General features: G+C 37.4%; 1 protein-coding gene across 1 annotated transcript in view; it reads left to right on the top strand.

Annotated features, from left to right (window-relative positions):
• Positions 1-14,377, top strand: part of KPNA1 (karyopherin subunit alpha 1) — a 69,405-nt gene that overhangs the window by 44,253 nt on the left and 10,775 nt on the right. Inside the window, exons 6-11 of the mRNA XM_040250487.1 lie at positions 2,377-2,508; positions 3,497-3,585; positions 3,930-4,029; positions 5,875-6,038; positions 7,496-7,574; positions 12,914-13,039. Coding sequence (XP_040106421.1) covers positions 2,377-2,508; positions 3,497-3,585; positions 3,930-4,029; positions 5,875-6,038; positions 7,496-7,574; positions 12,914-13,039 — 690 coding nt within the window. The remainder of the gene's footprint in view (positions 1-2,376; positions 2,509-3,496; positions 3,586-3,929; positions 4,030-5,874; positions 6,039-7,495; positions 7,575-12,913; positions 13,040-14,377) is intronic.

Genomic DNA, 14,377 nt, shown 5'->3' on the forward strand with positions numbered 1-14,377 from the left:
TTTCAGCTTCAACATCAGTCCTACCAGTGAATACCCAGGACTGATCTCCTTTAGGATGGACTGGTTGGATCTCCTTGCAGTCCAAGGGACTCTCAAGAGTCTTCTCCAACACCACAGTTCAAAATCATCAATTCTTCGTGCTCAGCTTTCTTTATAGTCCAACTCTCACATCCATACGTGACCACTGGAAAAACCACAGCCTTGACTAGACGGGCCTTTGTTGACAAAGTAATGTCTCTGCTTTTTAATATGCTATCTAGGTTGGTCATAAGTTTCCTTCCAAGGAGTAAGCGTCTTTTAATTTCATGGCTACAGTCACCATCTGCAGTGATTTTGGAGCCCCCCAAAATAAAGTCTGACACTGTTTCCACTGTTTGCCCATCTATTTGCCATGAAGTGATGGGACCGGATGCCATGATCTTAGTTTTCTGAATGTTGAGCTTTAAGCCAACTGTTTCACTCTCCTCTTTTACTTTCATCAAGAGGCTTTTTAGTTCCTTTTCACTTTCTGCCATAAGGGTGGTGTCATCTGCATATCTGAGGTTATTGGTATTTTCCTGGCAGTCTTGATTCCAGCTTGGGCTTCCTCTAGCCCAGCGTTTCTCATGATGTACTCTGCATAGAAGTTAAATAAACATGGTGACAATATACGCCTTGACGTACTGCTTTTCCTATTTGGAACCAGTCTGTTGTTCCATGTCCAGTTCTAACTGTTGCTTCCTGACCTGCATTTAGGTTTCTCAAGAGGCAGGTCAGGTGGTCTGGTATTCCCATCTCTTTCAGAATTTTCCAGTTTATTGTGATCCACACAGTCAAAGGCTTTGGCATAGTCAAGAAAGCAGAAATAGATGTTTTTCTGGAACTCTCTTGCTTTGTCCATGATCCAGTGGATGTTGGCAATTTGATCTCTTGTTCTGCCTTTTCTAAAACCAGCTTGAACATCTGGAAGTTCATGGTTCAAGAATTGCTGAAGCCTGGCTTGGAGAATTTTGAGCATTACTTTACTAGCGTGTAAGATTATAGGAACGAGTTATCATGCAAAAAAAAAAAAGTCCCTTTAACTGTGGTGCTCCTAGTCTGGCCTCCCTGCTGCTCTAGTATCAGTGTCCCAACTGGTTTTCAGACCACTTTATTTCACTTCTGTATTTCACATTTATAGGTTTTTTTGAATATCCCCTTCTTTAAGTGAATTTACTGTCATTCATTCATTTATCTTTGGACTGTGCTAATCAGATTGCTTTCCCATTTCTTTCATTTTCCCATACCCCAAGTGATTGATTTATTTTTCTGTATGACAGCTACCTTTCAGTAGACCCAAAAGCTTAAGAATCACAGCTCCATTTTTTGATGATTTTTAAATTGAGATTCTCATTGAAGTGGCATATCTTTAAATTTTTTGGCCCCCACGTATATGCTTCATTAAAGAATATTAAATAGGAGACAGAACAGGAGAAAGAAATAAAGCTGAAGTTTAATTAAGAACTCTAAATAGGTTTTTAAGTTTATTTTTGGATTTCATCTTATTGGGCTAAAGAGTCAAGGTACCATAGAGATGTGTACAATTAATAATGTGCTGTATTTTTTGTTGGCCATAATTTCCTTCATACTTTCTGTTTACCAGTTTATTAACCTTTAGGAATGCTCTTTTTAAAAAAGTCTTACCTCTGTGCCTTGGTTTGAAGGCTGCTCATTTATTGGAATCTCTTATGCTCTAAAGCTGCCATTTCTGTTAGTTGTATGCCTGTTAACTCCTTTTGGTCTACTTAATCATTTAAATTGTCTTTTGCCTTTTTCACTCTGCCTCTATTTTATACATTTTACACTAATATTCTTTCCCCACTTCACTTTTCCTATTTTATAGAAATTATTTAATTTTTTTATTAGATAATAAACATGGTTTAACACCAAAAGGTATATAAAGGTTTTACTCTAATAAGTGTTTATCCTTCCTGTACTTATTTCTGATTCACCTAGACCTCTCTATGTAAGTAGCAAATATTTACAGTTTATTATGATTCCTTCCAGATATATCCTGTGCAATAAGTAAATTAATGCATATACTCTTTCTTAACCCTTTTGAAAAATACAGTATGGTACCAAACACTCCCTCATTCTTCTTGTGGTCTCATGTCAGTCAGCTCTACCTTGATCTGAAGTTTGAGACACCCAATCAGTATTCTTGATGAAGGTTATTTCTTTGGGAATTCTTCTATTAAATTAGTATAGTATTTACCTGATAGATTATATTCAAATAATGATCTCACATTCTTTCTTCATGCATAGAAAAGTTTTTTTTTTTTTAAGAAAACCTTATTGTTGTAAGTAAACAATCTATTAAATTCTACTAAGATAATGAAATTATTTTTATCTTTATAGTTTGAATCAGCTTGGGTACTGACAAATATTGCTTCAGGAAATTCTCTTCAGACCCGGATTGTGATTCAGGCAGGAGCTGTGCCTATCTTCATAGAGTTGCTCAGCTCAGAGTTTGAAGATGTCCAGGAACAGGTAAAAGATGAAACAAGTAAAGAGAAACAGGTTAAAGAATACAGTTTTTCCCTGAGTCTTATATTCAAGAGTCTTAGTGTTACCACTTGGATATGACAGTCCATGGTTCTCACATGGAGTGTTCCAGAAATCTAAACTTAACCTAAATAGGAAGTTGCATAGTGAATATAGGCAGAATTTCTCCTGGAAACATAAAACCGTTTTTCCATTCCAACCCTGAAATTCTTGAAGTCTTAAATGTTTTAGACCATGTAAGCACTTACTGAGTTTTTTTTGTGTGTAATACTCTTTACTGTTGATTGAAGTAGCAAGTCTTTGTTACTTTTGTGCAGAAAATCACTTAGAAAAAAATGCATTTTTCATTACTGCAAACTTTGTCAAACTCATAAATACAAATTGTTACTAAATGAGTACGATTTTATTCTACAATTTTATTAAGGTATAATCAAGCTACAGTTAACTGCATATGGTTAAAGTGTATAATTTGTAAGTTCTAACATATGTGTGTACCCATGAAAGATTACAGTTAAGATTGCTAGTATATCCACTTCCCAAAATTGAGTCAAGTTTTCTGCATTTTTATTGCTCTTAATTTCTTGGCTCACTGTTTTCTTTTGTAAGCAAGCTTAAAATACATTTTAAATCAGCTGAGTAAACCATTTGGATCTCTGGTATGTTCCAAGGGCTGCACAGAATGTTACTTAAGGATAAGACCCCCTAAGGTAAAGAATATATATAAGAACTGGTACCTCTTTTTAATGACTTCACTACCATGAGTATATTCACATGTATACTTTTAATATTACTGATCTTCTACCAGTTGCATAACAGTTTCATTTGACTCCCTGATGAGTGAGCTTAGAGGTGTTAGTAGTTAATGTCCATGTACAATATGTTGATTAGCTACTGTGTTATTGGCATCTTTTTTGAAAGAACTATGAGAAAATTAACCTCTACAGCCTGTCATTAATGAATAATTCTTTCACAGGCAGTCTGGGCTCTTGGCAACATTGCTGGAGATAGTACCATGTGCAGGGACTATGTCTTAGACTGCAATATTCTTCCCCCTCTTCTGCAGTAAGTTTCTTTCTTTTTTGTGAGTAATAAAAATATGGGAAGTTCCTCAGAAACAAGTGCATCTTTGGAAATCATTTTGGATTTCCCAGTGTTGCTTTTCATTACTAATATTTTCTTATTAACGTGTTCAGCTCATTTCCTTGGGCATTCTCTTATTCAGGTGTGTAAAAAGAAGTGCCAAAATTCTGAATTCTTTGTGTTAGAATTAAACTTTATTGTTCTGGAGAAGAGCTATTTGAAGACATCTGTCTATCAGTAGCATTAAGTGGTTAAATATTTATCTTATACCATCAGATAATTGATGCCCATTATATCATTTACCAATTGCATCATTATGCTTATAGGTTATTTTCAAAGCAGAACCGCCTGACTATGACCCGGAATGCAGTATGGGCTTTGTCTAATCTCTGTAGAGGGAAAAGTCCACCTCCAGAATTTGCAAAGGTAAGGATTATGCTTGTGGGAAATTGGCAGAAAAAGTACAGTTAAAAGAGTGTAGCAACCAATGTTAATGTGAATAGAAAGAGAATGATTTTTGATAAACTAAAATGTTAGAATTTTGTTTCTAGAAAACTAGGTATGCCAAGGAATGCTCAAACTACTGCACAGTTGCACTCATCTCACACGCTAGTAAAGTAATGCTCAAAATTCTCCAAGCCAGGCTTCAGCAATACGTGAACCGTGAACTGTCTGATGTTCATCCTGGTTTTAGAAAAGGCAGAGGAACCAGAGATCAAATTGCCAACATCCACTGGATCATGGACAAAGCAAGAGAGTTCCAGAAAAACATCTATTTCTGCTTTATTGACTATGCCAAACCCTTTGACTGTGTGGATCACAATAAACTGTGGAAAATTCTGAAAGAGGTGGGAATACCAGACCACCTAACCTGCCTCTTGAGAAATCTGTATGCAGGTCAGGAAGCAACAGTTAGACAGACTGGTTCCAAATAGGGAAAGGAGTACATCAAGGCTGTATATTGTCACCCTGCTTATTTAACTTCTATGCAGAGTACATCATGAGAAACGCTGGACTGGAAGAAACACAAGCTGGAATCAAGATTGCCGGGAGAAATATCAATAACCTCAGATATGCAAATGACACCACCCTTATAGCAGAAAGTGAAGAGGAACTCAAAAGCCTCTTGATGAAAGTGAAAGAGGAGAGTGAAAAAGTTGGCTTAAAGCTCAACATTCAGAAAATGAAGATCATGGTATCTGGTCCCATCACTTCATGGGAAATAGATGGGGAAACAGTGTCAGACTTTATTTTTCTGGGCTCCAAAATCACTGCAGATGGTGATTGCAGCCATGAAATTAAAAGGCACTTATTCCTTGGAAGAAAAGTTATGACCAACCTAGATAGCATATTGAAAAGCAGAGACCATTACTCTGCTGACTAAGGTCCGTGTAGTCAAGACTATGGTTTTACCTGTGGCCATGTATGGATGTGAGAGTTGGACTGTGAAGAAGGCTGAGTGCCGAAGAATTGATGCTTTTGAACTGTGGTGTTGGAGAAGACTCTTGAGAGTCCCTTGGACTGCAAGGAGATCTAACCAGCCCATTCTGAAGGAGATCAACCCTGGGATTTCTTTGGAAGGAATGATGCTAAAGCTGAAACTCCTGTACTTTGGCTACCTCATGCAAAGAGTTGACTCATTGGAAAAGACTTTGATGCTGGAAGGGATTGGGGGCAGGAGGAGAAGGGGACGACCGAGGATGAGATGGCTGGATTGCATCACTGACTCGATGGATGTGAGTCTGAGTGAACTCTGGGAGATGGTGATGGACAGGGAGGCCTGGCGTGCTTCAATTCATGGGGTCACAAAGAGTTGGATACGACTGAGTGACTGAACTGAACTGAACTGAGGTCTTTGTTTTTGTTTGAATTTGGAATAAATCTTCACTGCCTGTAGAAAGCTCTGAACTAACCTTAAATGTGCCATTTTTTGTTCATAACAAAGTATCTAAAATGTAGAATTTCTTGGCTTTAGCACTTAGGAAAATTGCTTTATCTGTGAACCACAGAGAGTGTTTTGATAAGGAATCCCACCCTGAGAATTGGTATATATTAAACTTTGCTCTTTGAAATTGTTTTCCTTGGGCTCTGACTACTTCATCAAAGTAAACTACAAGGTGGAAATGTCATTTGGCCACTTATTACTCCATCTCTAGGAGTATTAATCACCTCAGAAGTCACCAGGTATGTGCCTGGTTGCTTTCTGGATCCCCACTCCTCACTTGCTTTTATTTTATTGAATTTCATAATCATGTCACCTTTCCTTTACAGGTTTCCCCTTGTCTGAATGTGCTTTCCTGGTTGCTGTTTGTCAGTGACACTGATGTACTGGCTGATGCCTGCTGGGCCCTCTCATATCTATCAGATGGACCCAATGATAAAATTCAAGCAGTCATTGATGCAGGAGTATGTAGGAGACTTGTGGAGCTGTTGATGTAAGATATCTTTAAGAAAGTGTGTTCTCTTGTCTCTCATACTAGTATTCTAGTTGCTGATACTCAAATATTAATGTATTATACTGATTTGTTGTGCTTTAGGCTACTGTCCTTTGTTACTTTGTTATATTCACATTAAATCTGTTTGTTTTTTTGTTTTGAGGATTATAAAGAGCCTCTCACTCTTTCTCTGTAAACAGCCCTTCAGCAAAAACATTTGGAAAACTCTGATCTATTTAATTCTAGCTCATATTTAGTATTCTGAGACAAACCACTGGATGGCAAACTTATCTTTTGTCTCATGTAGTCTAGGCTCACTTAGTCTGAGTTCTTTAAAGCTTAACCTAGACTAGTGTCAGACTTTGAATTTTATTTTGCTATATCTCTTTGGATCCCTTTCATTTATGAAGTGGAAAATATACTGATGGCATAACTAATTTGAGACTGTATTAATCAAATTTTTAGAAAATACTATTGAAGAAAAAATTAGAGTGATAACATAATGGGGAAGTAGTATAATTACAAGCCATGTGAAATTTATTGGAGTAAGTACAAAGTAGATGGAAGGAAACATTGTCCCAAAGATGACACATCGAATGGATTAGATGGTATAATATATAGAGTATAAAACGCTGGGATGATAGCTGGCCACAGACTGGGTACAGATCCCGTAGCATAGTGCTTTTGTGAATTAAAAGCAGTGTGATGCTGGAGGAGTCAGAAGTACAGCATTCAGAATCTGGGAAGTAATCTCTTGTACTCTTTATCACTTTTACTATATATTTTAACCATTTCTTTTTGGTCATCAGATCTTAAATGTGAAGAAACTGGCATAGTTTTGAGAAGAGTGATCAATCTCATTAAACAGGAGAGAAAAGATATCTAAGGAAAGTTAAAGGATATTAATTTATTTAGCCTGAAGTCAAAACTTAATATCTGTCCTCAGATATGTAAAAAATTTTGGAGGGGGTTTTCAGACCACTAAGTGAGCTGAAGTTTAGTAGAAAGAGTTTATTTCAAGTATGGAGCCTGACTCATTTTCAAGGTAGTTCAACTGTTGACATATTTTTATTTCTGTGAAAATGAAATAATTTGTAAAATGTTAAAAAGTGCTATATAAATGTTACTGTTGCTCTCTATTATCCCAGCAACCATGGAAACCAAGTAAAGAGGAAATGAAACCTGTTTAAAGAATGAGAGGGAAAACTTGGACTCTAGGTGATAAAATACTTGAGAAAGGTTTTTAGAACACATTGGTAGCTTTTATCCAAAAATATTAAATAAGGGAAAGACAGTCCTTCTTGGGTATACCCAAAACATTTCCTCATCCTGATAGAGTTTCTTGTACCTTTCTGGTCCAAGATCCTATCACTTATCTCTTGGGTTTTAGCTCTAAGGAAAGGAGATTACAGATGTTACTGTTGGATATAATACATCTTTTCTTTTTATGGTTGCAGGCATAATGATTATAAAGTGGTTTCTCCTGCTTTGCGGGCTGTTGGAAACATTGTCACAGGAGATGATATTCAGACACAGGTATGAATTAGTGGTAACTTTTTTTCCTTCCAAAATGGCACATTGAAACTTCCCCTCCCCCACCCCACCCCCATGAATATGTTTCTATTAGAGTATTTAACTCCCTATTATTGGGGAGAATTGATACTTTGTTTCATTAATGTTTGTTAAATGTTAGCTTTGGCTGCTACTTTCAATACCTTCACTACTTGTATCTCTGTCTTGATCTACTGCTTGTAGCAATCTTGGGTTCCTGAGGAGCCTGGTGGGCTCCTTGGGGTCACAAAGAATCAGATACAACTGAGCCACTGGCCAAATAGTGCAGCTTATCCTTTTGGTTAGATTTATTTCTCACTACTTCTACTTGAAGGGATTCCTATAAGCATCAGAAGTTTCCAGTAGCATCCTTTCTGTCAGCTTCATCTCCTCTTCCCTAGTAGCTTCCTTCATTCTGTAAATGGTAAGTTTCCTAAGTGAGGAGGATCTTCCCTCCCCGTTCTTAATGTGATCCTCTAGTCCACTCAACTTTTATATCAAGATATGTCACTCACTTCTAGCTATTTTTATTCTTGATCCCTCAGATGCATTGGCATCATCTTTAAAATTATCTTCCTAGGCTTCTGTGATGTTGAAGTATTTTGGATCTCCTGCTTCATTGACCATTTGTTTTTCTTGAGTAAGCTCCTTTACCTCTTCTTTTCTCTTTATGGGATTATCCTCTGTAGGGGATTACGTTTCAGCTTTAGCTCTTTCTTAACTAGCTCTGACTTTCAGCAAGACATTTGTCTTTACTTTTCTATTCTATAAAATTAAGGAGACTTTGTTCTCAATTGTCTTCCAGCTCTTAATATTTACTTTAAAATGATTCTGTCCACAGAGGAACTGTTGTTTTTCCTGGTATATCTGGCCCTCTGCTTATTTACGTTCCTGTCTTGGTGAATGACCCCAGTGGTCACCCAAGCCAAAAACCTGACATTAGTTTGATTACTGCCTTTCTTCTACCTTTCATATCAGTCACTAATGATGGTCGTCTCTACTCATTCCTTGCAGTGCTTAGTTCACACATTTCTTACTGTACTATTCCCATGTCACCAGAAGGATGCTTGTAACATGCAAATTTGATCATGTCATTCTCGTAAAGTCTTTTTATAGCCCCTGATTGTTCTTGGATAGTGTTCTAAGATCCTTTAAAGTCTGGCACCTGTATAATGAAATGCTATGCAACAGAATGAAGAACCTCTTAAGCATGTTTTAATACACAGAATGTTTTTCAGGTTCTGTTGTTCAAAAAGGAAACCAAGGCACAGAATAGTGTGTAGCAAACATTACTATTTGTGTAAGAGTGGTGGAGAGGAGAGGAGGAAAAAACAATATATGTGTGTGTTTGTAATTGCATAAAATTTCTCAGGAAGCACACACAGGAAACTAATAACATTGGTTGTCTTTGCGGTTAGCTGGGGTATAGGAATGGAAAGGAAGCTTAAAACTATATAGTCCTTTTTATTTTCTGAATTTCAAAACCATATCAGTGTATTTGCTATTGAAAAAAAGTTTGTCTACCCCTTCCCATGCCATGCTCTATGCTTTTGCCATGTTTATTCCTATGTGTAATAGCTGGGACACACCTGGGTTCTGAGATTTAACACAGAGCTTGCTTCCCTTGGATGGAATATATGTCTCCATCCCCCATCCCTGCTCTGACCAGTCCCTCACACAAACTCGCACTCTGCCACTAATGTCTTGTCATTATTCAAGTCTTGCTATTAATTTTCTCTGAGAAGCTAACTCTTAAATTAGGTGCTCCCTCCTTTGTTTCATCTGTCATAGCACTTACCACTGTATGATAACTGTCTGCTAGATTGTAAGCTTATAGAGGTGGAACTGTGTCAATCTTGTTCACTTTTGTTCTTCTATAATTGTCCCAGGCACAATGTATAGAGACTCAAAAAATATTTACCTAATAAATGAAGTTCTGAATCTATGTATAGTTCTGATCTCTTTCAAGTTCCAGTAACATGTTTCCAGTACCTGTCTCACTTGATCTTCTCACCCACAAAGTGAGTTCCAAGTTTTGATTTTTCTCACTTCAATTAATGGTATGATTTATTCCCCCATTCTTGAAACTTTGCATCATGTTTGGTGTCTTCATATCTCATACTTTTTTTGATAGCAAGTCAGCAGGTCTTATGGGTTCTTAGCGTTTTTATTGAATTTTGTCTGTGCTGGGTCTTTGTTGCTTTGTGTGGTCTTTCCCTAGCTGCAGCACACAGGGGCTGCTCTTCATTTTGGTGTGAGGGCTTCTCATTGCAGTGGTTTCTCTTGTTGTGGAGCACGGGCTCTAGGTGTGCAGGCTTCAGTAGTTGTGACATACAGGCTCAGTAGGTTGCGGCTCATGGGGCCTAGAACATGCAGGCTTCAGTGATTGCAGCATGCAGGCTCTAGAACCTGGGCTCAGTAGTTGTGCACAGCCTTTGTGGCATATGGAATCTTCCTAACCAGGAATCAAAATCATATCCCCTGCATTATTGGCAGGCAGAATCTTACCCACTGCGCCACCAGGCAAGTCCCTTCATTGTTTCTAGGTCCACACCTGATTACCTTAGTTTGGGCCCTGTTTTCTCACAGACAATGGTTGTTGCTATACCTACCGTATTTATCCTCCTGCTCTCCCAGGCATTTACCCCTCTCGGTGTATTCTTCCTGCTACTGCTGCTGCTAAGTCACTTCAGTCATGTCCAACTCTGTGCGACCCCATAGACGGCAGTCCACCAGGCTCCCCCGTCCCTGGGATTCTCCAGGCAAGAACACTGGAGTGGGGTGCCATTGCCTTCTCCAGTATTCTTCCTAATAACTGCCTAAACTTTTCTAAAATAACTGTTCACGTTATTTTCCTCCTAGAAACATTGAGCTTTAATGCCTGTGAGATAAAGAACCTTGAAAGACTTAGGAATTTGCACTGCAGTGTTTTAGTTGCATTCTTCTTTCTAGCCTTCTGTTAATTTTTTTGGGTACAGAACCTTTCCTTAAGTTTCACTCATGTTTTCTTAATTCAGTACTTTGTGGTAGCCTGTCAGCATTTTTTTCATTTCTAATCCTTCCATATGCTGTGTCCTCCCTCTTCTTTATAAAATCCTATCTGTGTTTCAAAATGTTTCCTCCCACCCCCTCCCATGAAGTCTTTTTTTTTCTTACTATTCCTTCTCAAGGAATTCTTTAACTTCTGACATGCTTATTTTCCACACCACATATTCAGCATTTAACAGATTGCTTTGTGACTTTTTTATACTGTTATTTGGAATGATTGTACTTGTTAAACTACAAGTTTTGTTACTTTTTGAGTTAATAGGCAAAAATTGGCTTCATTTTAATTTTCATTTCTTTGTGAGGTAATTTGCTATTAAAATTGTAGTTTCTCTTATCAGTTTACATACTAAAGACAGCAACCTTTTCTGTTGCAAATGCTTTTTCACATTGCTGTCCATTTTAATTTTCATGAATTTCTTGACATACAGAAATTTTTGTTTGGTAAAATTTTAATTTTTCCCCTATAATTTCTTCTACTGTTTTTAATGCTTATAAAGTCCTTCACTGTCCTCCAAACCAGCTGTTAACTGGCTGATTTATATTAATATTTTCTTCTGCTTTATGGTTTCTTTTTTATATTTACTCTTTAAATAGGTTGCAAATTTATTTTAGTAACCGTTTGGGGTTAAGAATTGATTTAAAAATTTTTTTCAACTAGTTACCCTTTATTTTAGTTGTCCTTGTTGTTCAGTCTGTCACTTGAGTCATGTGCAACTCTTTGTGACCCCATGAATTACATATAGCACACCAGGCTTCTCTGTCCTTTACTATCTCCCTGAGTTTGCTCAAACTCACGTCCATTGAGTCAGTGATGCCATCCAACCATCTCATCCTCTTTCACCCTCTTCTCCTCTTGCCCTCAATCTTTCCCAGCAGCAGGGTCTTTTCCAGTGAGTCAGCTCTTCGCATCAAGTGGCCAAAGTATTGGCGCTTCACCTTTAGCATCAGACTTTCCAGTGGATATTCAGGACTGATTTCCTTTAGGATTAACTGGTTTCATCTTCTTGCAGTCCAAGGGACTCTCAAGTCTTCTCCAACACCAGTTTCAAAGTGTCAGTTCTTTGGTGCTTAGCCTTCTTTATGGTCCACCTCTCACATCTATACATGACTACTGGAAAAACTGTGGGTTTGACTATATGGACCTTTGTCAGCAAAGTGATATCTCTGGTTTTAAATACGCTGTCTAGGTTTGTCATAGCTGTTCATCCAAGGAGCAAATGTCTTTTAATTTTGTGGCTGCAGTCACCGTCCGCATTGACTTTGGAACCCAAGTAAATGAAATCTGACAGTTTCCACATTTTCCCCATCTATTTACCATGAAGTGATAGGACCAGATGTCATAATCTTAGGTTTTTGAATGTTGAGTTTTAAGCCAGTTTTTTCACTCTCCTCTTTGATCTTCATCAGGAGGTTCTTTAGTTCTTCTTCACTAGAACCATCTATTAAATAAGACTACTAGTCAGTTAATCCTTTCTTAAAGAAAAAGGTATATATACTTAATTCTTGATAAATACTTGCATTTGTTTCTAGACTAGATATGCTCTTCTGTTCTTTAGAGGCTTCCCTTGTGGCTCAACTGGTAAAGAATCCACCTACAGTGTGGGAGATGTGGGTTCGATCCCTGGGTTGGGAAGATCCCCTAGAGAAGGGAAAGGCTACCTACTTCAGTATTCTGGCCTAGAGAATTCCATGGACTGTATAGTCCGTGGGGTCGGAAAGAGTTGGACAGGACTGAGCAACTTTCACTTTTCACTTTTCTCTTCTTTAATGATTGATTCTTGAGCCTGTCACATATTATTTTAATCATTGTAACTTTATGATTTTAGTTTCCGGTAGAGTAGATTTCCTTGTTCACTTTTATTTGTCTTACTTTCTTCACCTTTGTAAGCTGTTTAATAGCTGGGGGCATGTATTTTCAATCTTTGTATCCTGTAAAGCACCTGGTATTCTTAACTAAGTATATATTGATTTCTGAGACAACTTACTAATTTCTGGTCACTTACTGGAAAGATATTTTAATATGCTATAAGCATAGTAAAGTGAATAAGGCACATTGTTTAGTGGTTGTGAGTATATATAATGAAATTGCTTTGATAATCTTAGAAATGAATTCTTACTAGCAGTGAATACTTTTTTACATGTATAAAGTTAAGTCTAAAATTTCAAGGAGAGTTTTTTTTTTTTGCCTGTATTTTCCTAAAATAAAGTATGTGAGTTAGAGATTTACTTCTGTTTGGATCAGTACAATAAGTAACCTTTTCAAACTTTACCTTTAGGTAATTTTGAATTGCTCAGCTCTGCAGAGTTTGTTGCATTTGCTGAGTAGCCCAAAGGAGTCTATCAAAAAGGAGGCATGTTGGACAATATCTAATATCACAGCTGGAAATAGGGCACAGATCCAGGTAATCTCATATCACCCATCTTTATTCTATATTTTTATTATTTGAGGGTTTTTCAGTCAGCATTTAAAGTGTATATCTGTGTGTGTGTGTGTTTGTGTGTGTATGTATTTTTTTCCTTGTTGCCTTGGAGACCACTAATTTCCAGTGCTGCCTTACGTAGTCTACTCCTTGGTTTTTTATTGCATTATAGAGGTTAAGTCTTTTGAAACTTACACTCAGGCTTTGGCTTTTTCTCTTTGCCTTAAATATTTGAAAATTTGCCAAGATCTGAGACGTAGTATCTTGTATTTTCAAAATGTTTTGATGGACTTTATGCTAAGTAGATTGGCTTTTTACTCTTGCCAAGTAAAACATTTATTTATTTTTTAATGGACTCTTGTTAGATTGCTTCAGTTTTTCATGACTCTTTGGGGACCTAGTTTTCTCTAAATGGTTATCTGCCCTTGATTTTTGTTCTTGTATTAGTGGGAGGGTGACCCAACTGAGAGACAGTGGGCCAAGTGTTTTCAGGATAGACCACGAGAAAGGCTGAAACAACAAAGTAGAACAGATATACCATAGACTTTGAGCTGAGTAGAATTGTAGAGGTCATCTAATCCAACATTCTTGATTAAAGATGAAACTGAGGCTCAGAGAAATAAAATGGTTTGCTCACAGATACCTTCAGTAAATGACAGAACCAAGATGAAGCATCTTTCCACTAAACTTAACTGATTTCCTTCAGTGGTATAATAGAGTTCTTGACCAGGAAAACATTGTTAGTCATCCCCTAGAAGGCTGTCAGGGACTGAGATTCATAGCTATAGCAATTTATAGCATGTTTTCAGCTGTAGTTTGTTGTCTGCTACCATCAAGCTCTCGTGTAGAATTCCTCAGATTTTTGATACAGGAAATGATAGCTCATTTTAGGTTCTTGAACTGAGGAGAAACATGAAGAAAGCAATTTGAGGAATAAAGTAATACTACTTTAGTATATGAGAGGGACTAAATAAAAGTACTCTGTCTAACTAAGGGCTATTCTGGTAATCTGGGTGGGAGGTTGTGGCTTGGAGTAAAATAGTGGCAGTGCTAAAGGAAAAGATGAATTTAGGATGTTCTGAATTGAGAATGTAAGGGAGACTTGGTGACTGATTCAATTTAGAATGAATAAATAAATACAAAACAGCCTTTGTGAACTAGAGAGGTTTGAAAAAAGACCTGATAGAGCAGATGATATGTTTAAGGTGGATAGCAGATGTAACCAAGCTCTCAGCCATGTTGGACTGCGATTCCAGTGAGAAATGGGGACTGGAGCTGCAGAACGCACATGTGAGAGTGGATGCTATGAAAGAAAGGAGA

Source organism: Oryx dammah, unplaced genomic scaffold (assembly GCF_014754425.2).
Source record: "Oryx dammah isolate SB20612 unplaced genomic scaffold, SCBI_Odam_1.1 HiC_scaffold_2, whole genome shotgun sequence".
Classification (NCBI taxonomy): domain Eukaryota; kingdom Metazoa; phylum Chordata; class Mammalia; order Artiodactyla; family Bovidae; genus Oryx; species Oryx dammah.